The following is a 13420-nucleotide window of genomic DNA, read 5'->3' on the forward strand; positions in this document are numbered from 1 at the left end:
TTGCACGGGGTTATCGACCCAATCATCAACCATTTGCAGTGATTCATTATACTATATTCTTTCATTTAAATACTTGTTTTAATTATATGGATGAGTTCGAGAGATTAGCTGCAATTAAGCCCCGGAAAAATATTAAGTTCAATCTCGATAGAGTCCTCAAGGACACACCAAAAGCGTTAATAAACGATAGAACCCAGTTGAGTAAAATACGCGATTGTATCGATGAATTCAAGCGTGATGGTGCATCTCATAGTTGGTCAACATTTCGAATTGATGGTGTTGTTGATGCTACCATGAACGACAACCGCGCAGCAACGATAATATCACAACTTGACGGTAAAAGGTATTTCTTCAGAGTAAAATTTATTGTCCGGGTGGAATCAGGCGATTGGATCATACGTGATAAATTTGAACCAGTTCTCAGCGACAAGAAAACAGTCACTGTCAGCCGCGACTCCAAGCCGGGGTTGTTAACCGGAATTGACAGACCATACTATGAACGAGCGTATCCTGAAACAGCAGTTGTTTATGGAATATACCCGTTAAATAAGAAACCTGATATCGGAAAACTGAAACCGATGAAACAGTCAACGGGGATAAATTGTGTAGCAGAACGAGTAATAGAGCATTTTACAAATGCGTGTCGAGGAAACAAATTGACTGATTTACGACGTAGCAAAATCAACCAGTGGGAACTAACCGTAAAAGAGCGTGGAGCAACCATCAGCGACATAGCGAGATTAGAAACGTCGTTGAGATTTCCAATAACCGTTACAACGATAACCGGTGAAGTATTATACGAATCAAAGTATAAATCGAAGGGAACCCCAATCAAAATTATTGATCATAACGAACACGCATGGACGCCCGCGATCACAATATTTCCACGGGATAGAACAGTAAAGTATATACCCGAAGAATTCCTGGGAGAACAATTCTCCAAGGACGGTTTTCTCGCGGAGAGGAAACTATTTGATGCTATTGCCTACTTGTGTAAAAACGACCCTGTATCAGTGTGGTTACTTCGCAGCGCTGAAAACGACATGGATACCTTTGATCAGTTTGTAAAACCAAACGGTGAATTATATCGCACTGAAGCATTTCACAACAGGATGAAAAAAACCGCCATGGAATTTGAGGAGCATGATGAACAACTGCTAACAAATTGTTTTACGATTCCATCGGTTGTAGCTCATGTTGCAGCAAGGAAAAATGCGTGGAGACCAACGTGCAAGGAATTTCTACCGGATGTACAATCCAGTTGTTTGGAATACTATCACGGTGGACTATGGAACACTGAATACAACCGCGACGCTATGATTTCCGTTGATATGGTTGCCTGTTATCCAGCGAGTTTTCTCGGGTATGGATCCGCCGCTGAGTATTTCAAACGATTTGGACACCCCAGACATGAAATGACTCGTGTTGCTATTAATGGACCACTGCCTGATTTTGATTTAACCGGATTCGCTCGCATAGTATCATTTGAATTCGCGGCAGGACTCCATCGCTGTTGTTATATTTGGATCGGTAGACACATGGCTGAAAAGAAGTGGCTGCCAATAGCGCTGCTACGGTATATGATCGATTGTAAAATGCTAATTTCGTTGATTGTCAGTGACGCGATTATATCATACCGGGCGCAGACTGAAGTCTGGTTACCAGAACCAGAGCGTCTAGATAGCATAATTGACGAGTCCAGAAAACACATTGATGCCGACGAGGAATATATCATCGAATGGTCCAGGAGGATATTCAACCAACGAAACCGCGAGGCAAAAGATCTCGGTAGAAGAATAATTGGTAAGTTCACACAAGGTGGAAAAAACTGCGACTACAAACGATATTGCTCACGGCTGATTATAGATGACGCAGAATATGATTTCATAATCAAGGACGCAGTGGCAAAAAATAGATACGTGAACTGCAAAACAGCTTTCTTGTCCAATGGAACAAGGTTGGGTACAGTTGTTACCTACGGCGATGGAGACAGCCCGGCATATCCACATTTGAGGGCGTCTATGCTGGGTTATGCCGCTATCAATTTATTCTCGATGATAAATAGATTTCCCAACACCACGGTTAGAGTAGCCGTTGATTCATTTTATATAGACGCGAAGTATAAGAAAAACGTAACCGAGTTTACTAGTCCGGACGAGAGTTGGGGTACATGGAGAATTAAAAATGAAATACGACGCGATTATTCCCCGTCAGCAGATGTCACCGTTGAGAACGACTACTTACGCGGTGATAAATTATCAGAATGGTCTAATGCACCACCATGTTCTGATCCAATTTGTAGACACAAGACGGTTTATTTAAGCGGCTGTGGCGGGTCAGGAAAGACGACTCGGGCAATTGAATTATTTCGAACGCGGGCAAGTATGATCGTGCTTACACCGACCCATAGACTAGCGCGAGAAATAAAACAACGAAATGTTGACGCCGTTACTTATCACAGCTTTTTTCGATACAGCGGCGGTGAGTGGACTCCTGATCGAATGGGTGAAAAATTTATTCCTGGGGTTATCATTTGGGATGAGATATGTACTGTTTCGTTAGATACTTTACAAATGTTTCTTGAGTGGTTGCTGCGCGCGAATACAGCGGTGATCATGTGTGGTGACCATGGTCAACCGCCACCATTTGTCGGCGAGGGTCCACATGATTGGTTAAAGGGTTTTGTGGACTATTATGAAGAAACCGATACTGATTACCGAGCACTTGATGAACAACTGCGCGGGGTTAAAAAATTAATCAGATTACAGCCGGATAGAGTTCAATGTGAAATAATCCACGAGGTGATTCCGGAAACGCCGTTAAATGAATTCTGGGAAACATGGAGACCAAACGATTTGATTGTAGCGAGTAGAAAGATAGTCAGAGACACACTTCAGCGGAAGTTGTTTGCGTTGCATAAGGAAAAGTTTCCAACGCGTCCAGTGCCGTTATGTTATAGACCCGCGGACACATGGCGGCAGAACATTAAAGTTGAAATTCCAGGCCTGACAGCGTCAGGGACAAAAAAACAAATTCTCGTGCTGAATGATATTGTGCTCGTTGATATCAGCGTCGTCGAGGACGCGCTACGTGCTAATAAATCCCCGTGGACGCTAGAATACGCAACAACAATACATTCCTCGCAGGGACTAACCATCACGGACACAATTGTTTGGATAGTTGATAATCGCATCGAATGGTCCAATCTAGTCTATCTTGCAGTGTCCCGAGTACGGAGGATAAATCAGCTTCGAAGAATTGTTATTGACGAAGCCAGTGACAACGATGACATCATCGATGCAAGCGTCATTGATAAAAAACTCTCGGGTTACCGCCAACAGGATAAAAAAAAACAGCGGCGTTTTGATATTGATGCCGAATTAATAATTGCGTTACGACAACAACAGAATAATCACTGCGCGAGTTGCAATTGTATAATGAGTTGGCGTTATTCGGATAAAGACACTCGCCAATTTACCGTGGATAGGATCGATAACAGTCTCGGTCATGTCAAAAACAATGTGAGGTTGACCTGTCTTGAGTGTAATAGACGCAACGGCGCTAGTTAAGACCACGCGGGGGTAATTGAGTATCGTCAGGTATCACTTGTAGTTGCTCGCGTGTAAATCCGCACTGAGGAGCAGTTGAATCCAGTCTGTAGATCGGTGGTCTACCAGTTGATCGTGTTATCGTTGATATGTTATGTGTGGTAACACTCCAAATAGGATCGGTAGCCCTTTTTTTACCGCCTTCAAGCTCTCCTGGTTCATATAGATATCTCACGGTGACATTGCCGAGAATCGGCTTGGAAACGCTATTTATTTTTGATTTTCCGGGTATATACTCGTATTTAATCGCGTCGCTGGGCTTCATGTTGATTGCTTGGGTAATCTCGTTATTTAACGCTGCAATTACGCCTGGCAACCTTTTGACCCATTCACGAGATCGTTTTTCTTGGATGAATTCCTTCGCGTATTGATATCCAAATAACCGTTCAGCGAGAGTCCGATTGAATCGTTCAACAATTGCCTGATCACGATGTAGCGCAGTATGACCTCGTCGTACCGCGACGCTATGATGTTTCAGCGTTGATAAAACAGCGCCGCGAAATTCACTACCGGGATCAACTTGTAATAGATTTGGCCAGCGCAGAGAACCTCTTTGATAAATTCTTTCAAACGCAGCGGCTACTTCAGTTGCTGACTTTGTTTTTAACGGCTCCGCTTGTTTGTATCGACTCGCAACATCAACTACGGTTAGCGCGTATTTGTAACCATTGTCATGCGGCAAAAATAGTATATCAGCCTGATGAACTTCATTAGGTACGCTGACATCAAAGCGCGAGAAGTTGATTTGTTTAGGCGGTGGTAGATAAATTTGCCATATAGCCTGTTTGGATAACCAATTAGCCGCAGTGGCCTTTGTTACCTTTGCAGCGCTTGCAAGCTTACCAATTGCGGCCTTCCCCTTCCAGTATCCTCTCGGAGAATAATAGATGGATTCCATGTTGTTATTATAAACGCTAGCGTTTTCAATTACCAGCGCGAGAAGCTCCGCTTCCAATCATTAATTTACCTTTCATAGCCGATTTTACCAACCATGAGGCCAATTTTTCTTTGACGGATTTATCAGGAATAGCATTTAACGCGTGAATTAATTTTACGTCCGCGATATGACGCTGTTGCAAATCGCTACTTTTGTAAGCAACATCATGAGCATGACACGCCTTATCGATAGCGTTTATTGGATACTCACCGGGTTTGGGCTGATTTTGATCATCGAGTCTGATATCTAATCGTGTTCCGGGGCCACAGTAGCTATATCCTGGAAGGTGCTTTTCTCCTGGATACTTTGCCCACGGTGTTCCGGGGAGTTTTGATAACCTGGCTGCAATATCACCTCCTCGCTTTTTTTTAAAACATCCCCGGGTTTAATAGAAATAAATCTAAATTTCTTTGTACCGCATTGTACACACTTGCCAGTAAGCGCCGATCTGTTATTTCTTGTTGTAGCGGTTGTCATATCATTTGTGCCAGTACGTACTCTACACTTCACACAATATAGATCCATAATTTATGTATAGAGATATGAATATAATTGATTTTTCGGCGACTAAAACAAGAGAACCAGTTAAGCATGTTGCAGCGTTACCAAACTCGATCCGGATGATTATCATCGGACCATCTGGATCCGGCAAGACGCAATTGTTACTCAATTTAATAATGAGATGGATGAAGTGGGATAAGTTGTATTTGGTTGCTCCTAGCGTGGATGATCAACGATGCTACGAGGTGTTGAAAGATTTCAACGAGAATGCATCAGCGATCGCTAAAAAAAATGTTATTGAGTTTATTACAGATATCAATGATGCACCAGGTATTGATGATATTGATGGCGACGTTAACAATCTAGTCGTGTACGATGATGTTATGTTAGACAATCAAAAAAACCCAGCTAGGATATTTTCCAGAGGCAGGCATAAAAACACCGACGTGATATATGTCACTCAACGATACACTCAGATTCCAAAAGTAATCAGAGACAACTGTAATATTCTTGCTGTGTTCAATGGCGTTGATACACACACGCTACGAAATATTTGGCAGACATGGTGCGGCGGTGACATGGACTTTAATGTTTTTCGAAACTTTTTTAGTCATGCGCAGTCGACCCCACATGGATTTGTAACGATAAATTTACATGACCCTCGGACACGATATCGTATCGGACTTGACCAAATATTCGGTTAGTTGTAAATAATTTTCATTGTAAATAACTCCTTAGCAGCGGGGGGGGCGATGACATCGACGCGGTCGTCGATGTGCTTACCGGACGCTGACGACGCTGGGATCGGCGCGCAGAAGGTATTAATTAAACCAAATGACGTCACCATCGTGTAAGATGGACCGACGTCGTTTTTTTTTTTACCAGCGCTGACTACACCGGATCCGCTGAGTGCAGAAAGTAATAATTAAGCAAAATAACGATTGGACAAAATGTCCGATTCGCCCCCTCTGCTGCTTCCTGTACACATTGTAAGCTTTAATGACTTAGTTGTTGTTGTATTCCTGTACACATTGTAAGCTTTAATGACTTAGTTGTTGTTGTATTCCTGTACACATTGTAAGCTTTAATGACTTAGTTGTTGTTGTATTCCTGTACACATTGTAAGCTTTAATGACTTAGTTGTTGTTGTATTCCTGTACACATTGTAAGCTTTAATGACTTAGTTGTTGTTGTATTCCTGTACACATTGTAAGCTTTAATGACTTAGTTGTTGTTGTGTCCACTGATCTGCACATTCAGGAACCTCATCTGTCTTAGTGGCTCTTCATCCAAGGTCTCCACATCTATGAGTCTCAATGGCTTTGTGGTTCTTGTGTCCACTCTCTCCTTATCTAGGAACCTCAATGGCTTACTAGTTGTTGGGTTCACTGGTTTCCATGTCCAGGAGTCACAGTAACTTGGTGGTTAATATGCTGGATTTGCAACCAGAAGGATGTGGGTTCATTTCCTGCCCACACCAGGTTCAGTTGGCTGCAGTAATGATGCTTTTTAAGCAAGGCACTCTTAAACCATTTCACTTGGCACAATACTAACATTTCATAAGCTGTACAATTAAATAATAATAATAATAATAATAATAATAATAATAATAACAAATAATATTAATAATAATAATATTTTTTTTAGAAAGGGCAACTTGATTAGTTACAAGAACTACTCTAGCTTGAGTCCTTTTTTATTTACAACAGGTACATTATAAAACATGAAGCTTTTCACAAAAGCATTAATTTAATCTGAAGTTAACATAAACTTAGTTTTCAAACCCACACATACATATCCATTTGCCAACATATATGCAGGTGCAAAATGTGTTTTTTTTTATATGCTTAATTGATAAATACAGAAAGTTCTTAGTGAAATAATTTTCATATTATTTTCATCCCAATATTTCCACATATGAAAAATATATCCTTATATTTTCATATGTGAACGTGTAAGATTTCTCTTGTCATGCAATGCTTGATTGTGTGTGCCTGCAGAAATTATACCTGTGGCCAAAAACGATGAGTACTTTGTGAGCTAGAACAAATAAATAGAAGTGTCATTTCCTTTCAGACATGGAAATTATTTTTTGCTGAAGAAATTTTACTTGATGCCATTTGCATCTCATGAAGTTATTTCCCTTTACTTTTTCACAACGATGATAAACCTGCTGTGATGCATTGCTGAATCAGACTCACTTTGTTTTCAGATATAATTGTATTGTTTACAAAATGTCAAAATGTAATCATTTACTGCCACAGAATAGGTCATCTCCATCCTACCACTTTAAAAATTCCTAAACCAGATAAGGAATTATTCCCAATTTTTTTTCCAAAACTCTGGAACTTTGCTCTGGAATAGTAATTGTGCTACCCTCTTTAAATAAAGTCATTATTATTATTGTTATTAATATTATTATTAAATCAGCAATATTTATACGTACGGCCTGTGAAAGTGAACTGAACTACAAAAAGAGGGTGACATGTTGTGCTTGAGAGTGATCCTCTTGTCTTTGATTCTAGAGCAAGTTTCTTATATAAGAAAAAGAAAAATTTCTTTTCCTGCATAAATACCAGATATATTTCATCTTGTACCAAACATGATGTATACTCATGGCTTTGCAACTCATTAAAACAACATGCTTTTTGTACCACATGATGAAAAATATAGATGGTGTTAACATAGGAAAAGAAAAAATTTCCTATTTGTAATATAATGGAAACAAGGGAATAATTAAAAGAAGAACAGGAGGCCATGTAATCGCTTACATTTGCTGGATTTTTATACATCAGGTTTTAGTGTTATATGTTATGATGTAAAATTGTCTGTTACCATTTAATTTCCACATGATAACTTGAGCTGTTCAGCATCTTTAGTTACTTAACTTTGGTAAGAAAGAACCCTATTAAATTTACAGCCAGAATGCCTGTGACAAGGTCACAGTAACAGAAAGAAGAAAATTGGTTTTGGCACAGTAACTCTGTTCTTCACTATCTACAGTTACCACATTTTGTGAGTTGGCTTGGATATGGAAGTTAGGAAGAAGCTTATTGATTTTGGGGTATAAAGGTCAGAGGTCAAGTCCACTGTCTCAAAAGAAGAAGATTGTTTCTGCACAGTAACTTGAGTTGTCCACCATCAGAGGTTGCCAACCTTTTGGGTGAATTGCATTTAGGGCAAGGAAAACAAGTTGTTAATTTTTGGAGTAGAGAGATTAAAAATCAAGATCGCTAACACAAGAAGCAAAATGGTTTCTGCGCAATACCTCGAGTTCACTACTAACTTTGCAAATGACTTTCACTTTGGTAAAAAAACTCTTTCAATCTGGTGGTCAACAGTTAATGGTCACTGTTATTAAGAGAAGAAATATGGCTTCCTGACAGTAACATTAATTCTACATCTCAAACTTGCACCAAACTGTGTGGATTGCTTCACTTTGGGTAAGGCAGAAGTTTTCTGATTTTGAGGTCAAAAGGGTAAAGGACAAGGTCACTGTGACTGAAAGAAGAAAAATGGTTTCTATTAAAATGTTAAATTATTCATCATCTGCCTTAGTTTGTGGATGACCTAAACGCTGGGTAAGAGTTCAGAAAGAAGACTATTTATTTTGGGCTCAGATATTGAAAGTTAATGTCATTGAGACTGGAAGACAAAAATGTTTTTTGCATTATAACTTTATTTCATGACAACATTCCTTGAACAAAGTTTATGGAAGGTTCACACTTAAAGTATGGAACAGGCCATTCAATCTCCAGGTGAAAAGGTCAAAGGTCAGGGTCATTTTGGCCTTAGGAAAATTGGATCGCTTTCACTTGGGGTCATAAATAAATTTATTGATTTTAGGGTCTAAAAGTCAGAGGTCAGTCTTGATAAGTCTAATAATAAAATAATTTTTCTGGAAATTAAAGTTTAATTCAAGACCAGATTCCTAAAACAAGGATTGATGTAATTTCAATCATATTGTGCTATTACCTGCATAGAGTTATCTATTAAACATGAGGCTGGTGTATAACATGCCATTCATTGAACTCTTGTTAGATTCTGCTCAATGTTAATGTTTTTAGCTCCCCTTTCAGATTGACACGAAACATGCCAATACAACATGTCTAGTTCTGCTGAAGTTATAAACTGTAAAAATATTGTTAAACAACATGTCTAATATCACAGCTAGAAATTATCCTGACCAGTGAGTAATGTCAGGCTGATTAGGACTCAATTTACTTTGTAACTCAGAAAAGGCCGTCTGGACAAAATGAGGATTTCTTGCTTAGCTCAACAAATCTAGGAGAGAGTTAAAGACTTGGTAACAGCCTAGCATCTGAAATTTTCACAGGTTTTGGTTTGGTCACCAAGACTGTTGCCATGGATGCAGATCTCAGTTTTACTGTATCATGATAAATATTGCATGACATGTTGAATATTGAGATGTGTATCATTTTGGAGCCTCTATTTATTACTGTTTTTACTACCTTGTAAGTTGAAACCAAGCTTCATAGACACTTTTTGAAGCCTCTATTTACATCTGTCATCAAAAAGTTCAAAACACAGCTGCTAGGATCATACTTAGAGTACCATGATCAGAGCACACCTCCTCGCTGCTCTGTACCCGACACTGGCTATCCATTCGATCCAGAATCAAACACAAAATGTTTTCTCTGTGCTACGTTTCACTGATGGACTCGAGTCCAACATGCCTATTCGACCTCACCTATGTGTACACACCAGCAAGATACTTATGCTCCTCTTCTGACAATCGTATACACATTATTCCCACTTTGAAAACGAAGTCATATGGACTATGAGCGTTCTTTTGCATACCAGGGCCCAGCAACATGCGATGAATTACCCACTGAACTTAGACAGAAAGAAACAGTGATCCCATTCAAGAGATCTCTTAAAACTCACTTATTTCGACTGCAAGAACAAACTTAAAGACCTAATAATGTTTCCTACCTTAAGTATTTTCAGCATGTTTTTTTATGTTTTCTAATTTCATGGTGTTTGTTTTTGTAATCATATCATTATATATGTTTTTTATGTTATAGGTGTTGTCCAATGTTGTAAAGTACTTAGAGCTTCTAAAGATTAGGTGCTATACAAAGTCCTCATTATTATTATTATTATTACTACTTTGTAACTTGGAACCAAGTTTCATAGACCCATTATGAAGCCTTCATTTACTACTACTTTGTGCCAGCTAATCCGGGTCTATGCAGCTTGTTAAGAATAATTAGTAGAACTAACAGCATATTCCCTGATCATGTGGTGCATTATGCATATGCAGATCAATGTCAGTTGGACTCCAGAAATTTGAAGTTTCAGGATGTGTATTGCACCACATGTTCAATATCACAATATGTATTGCACTGAAGTCTCCAAATCCATGCATTTTGTTCGATTTTCTTTGTATCATGAGTTGTGTGACTCCTTTGATGTATAGATGATGCACAGATTTGTGATATAGTGTTGTCTTGCGCATAACATAGGTCTGACCTGCATTGTCTTGTCCATTTAACCCTATGGATTCAGGGAAAGGGGACATCACTGGTATATAATAAATCACTAAGTCATTTTGGATAATTACTCTTATATATATATATATATATATATATATATATATATATATATATATATATATATATATATATATATATATATATATATATATATATATATTACATTTATACACATACACATACCAATGTTCTGTTCACCTCTCCTATTTTTCAACACATCAGGATTACATAAGTGGCTTTCTGATGTCTTTCCACTTATTTCCCCCATCCTTCCTTTTCATTGTATATCTCTCTATCTATTGTTCATACTCAGTCTATATATATATACTTTATCACACACCAACACCCACTTCCTGAACATAAAAATTTGATTGGCTAACCAAATGAAGGACAGGTCCTACAGATTGTACACTAACTAAATGATGCTGACCCAGTAATTTAGAAGAATATGACCCAGTTACCCAGACTTTTCAATGCTGACCCAGCATTTAAGACCAATTGACCAGTTACCCAATTTGTCATCTATTTCCTCCCTGATGTTGATATGTTTTCCAAATTCCTCTTACCCACTTGTTGCTAATTTGAAACAGTGATAATGGTAACTTTTGATTCTGTTATTTCCTGCCTATTCAGCCTTACACATCTTTAACTTTTTTTCTCATACTACAATCCCTTGGACATGGATCCCTGGTTTTGATTAATTTAATATAGTTTTGTTATTCAACCTATCTCAGTATAATAAAGTGTCTTGCATGTAGCATTTTATGGCTCTCACGAGCGGCATTATACAGCAAGAGCAGTGTATTTTTTATGGCACTAACATTTCACAAATTAAGGGAAATTGGTATGTAAGTGGCAGAAAATGATTTGCTAATTGCTCATTAGAATTACATGTTTCATTTATTGTGAATAAAAATCCAGCAGATAAAATTTTCTGACTTAATTTGCAAAATTCATTAATTTTTATGACATGCATGATGCAGAAGCAAGTCAGACTAGCTTTTATGGTTTCAAATTGAATTGGGTATTTTAACTCATAGGGATTTAAATGTTGATGAAATAATTAACTGTTTTTGATTGCAGATGAACACAGAGAAGCTCTGCAGACTGAGTTGGAGAAAAATGTGCTCCTGAATAACAAAGATTTGGCCCAGAATGACCAGGCTCTTATAGAAGCTTTGGAATCTGATACAGGCAATGAAATGGCAGAGAATATTCCTTCACAAAAGAAGTCTGTTTTACATCCAGATGAGGATGAAGGTACCAAGTAGTAACATTATTTTTCTGTGGCATTGACAGTCCATGTGGACTCATTGTGGTTCTTCTTTGGCTATGATAATCCATGGGAACATAAGGTGGTTCTCTAGTTAATGTTTTTGTGGCTCATGGAAAATAATTATTTTCTGTAAGCTGGGCTTTCCTTATCAGCTGGTAGCTAGGTGATTTACCTGGCTACTTTTACTTTACAGCCAGCTACTTATAAATAAAATCAACCTGTATCCCTGTCAGGGGAGGTCCGTAAACCCTCCACCTACTTTGGCAACTCACTCTACAACTTTAAATCTAACGGAAGGCCCTGTGTAAGGCCAAGGAAAAAACATATGCCCACACAGATGGCTTGAAGTCATGATCACTGGCCAAGGAGAAAACATGTCTCCAAACATATGACTTGAAGTCATGATCGGTGGCTTCAGAGCTGGTTTGTCTCAACCAGTTCTTTAATCCACATAGTTTTTATTCTTATAAAGCAAAGTTTTAGTCTTTGTATGTAGTATTATTGTGTGCGTTTTGTTGAGCCCACCATTCTGTAAGCTTAACATGATGATAATTTGTGTGTGCCCATCCATCTGTCCATCTGGACATCAGGACGTCTGTCCCCAGATGAAGGTCTATGTTAAATTTGTTTAGATTTAACTCATTGTTAAAGTTCATTACTTCTAGCTGAGCCAAACAAGGCCATGACAATAAGGAAGTCCCTTGCCTTTTTAAAACTATTGCATGCTTTTATAAGTTACAATAAGTTGTTATGCGAAGCTGCAAGGTGGAAGTAGTATGTAAAAATGAAAAACTTTTCTTTGATAAATTCATGATTTCCATGATTAGAAATGTAGATTCTAATCATGTGCTGTCTGATGTACAATTACCGTATATACTTGCATATAAGCCAAATAATTTAGGAAAAAAATAAAACCCTAGAAGAAAGGGGATCGGTTTATCCATGGGCCATGGTCTAAACTTTAAAAATGTTCAGTTTGCTTTTTGACTACTGTAATGGCTGTAAATTTTGGGACATGAGAAATTAATAATTTTTTCTGTGTCCTACAATTTATATGCATGTAAAATAAATACATTTTCGGTGTCCCAGCACTTTGCATTTGCATATTTTCTACTTTCTCCAACATGATATTAAATGAAGGTAAATAATGACTTCATAATTCACAGGCTCGTTTGAGTTTACCCAGGAGAACAGGATATACTATAATGTATAGTACTTACACAGTGCAGATCGTGCTTAGCAAGTTTACCCAGGAGACCAGGATGTACTGTAATGTGTAGTACTTACACAGTGCAAATCGTGCTTAGCGTCACTTAAATTATTGTTTATTTCCAAATATATTATATGCAGATTCATTGTTTCTATGAATCACATTCTTCCAGATAACATTTCGGCTAGATGTTTCGTTTGCGTTGATCAACATATTCATGAATTATCATTTTTCAGTGATGTAAATGATCCTAAAAATAGAGGTAATCTTTATGAAAAAGGAACACACGTTTAACTGTGCAAGGCACATAATCAGCATCCGTTCATGTATCTGTTATATGTTTATAAGAGAACGGTAATAATGAAGGCT

General features: G+C 38.2%; 1 protein-coding gene across 1 annotated transcript in view; it reads left to right on the plus strand.

The window, feature by feature from the left end:
- Positions 1-13420, plus strand: part of LOC149776034 (receptor-type tyrosine-protein phosphatase N2-like) — a 520769-nt gene that overhangs the window by 178822 nt on the left and 328527 nt on the right. Inside the window, exon 6 of the mRNA XM_089941917.1 lies at positions 11649-11825. Within this exon, the coding sequence (XP_089798043.1) occupies positions 11649-11825 (177 nt within the window). The remainder of the gene's footprint in view (positions 1-11648; positions 11826-13420) is intronic.

The sequence above is a fragment of the Sinohyriopsis cumingii genome, chromosome 18 (genome assembly GCF_028554795.1).
Source record: "Sinohyriopsis cumingii isolate HCF-2022 chromosome 18, ASM2855479v2, whole genome shotgun sequence".
Classification (NCBI taxonomy): Eukaryota; Metazoa; Mollusca; class Bivalvia; order Unionida; family Unionidae; genus Sinohyriopsis; species Sinohyriopsis cumingii.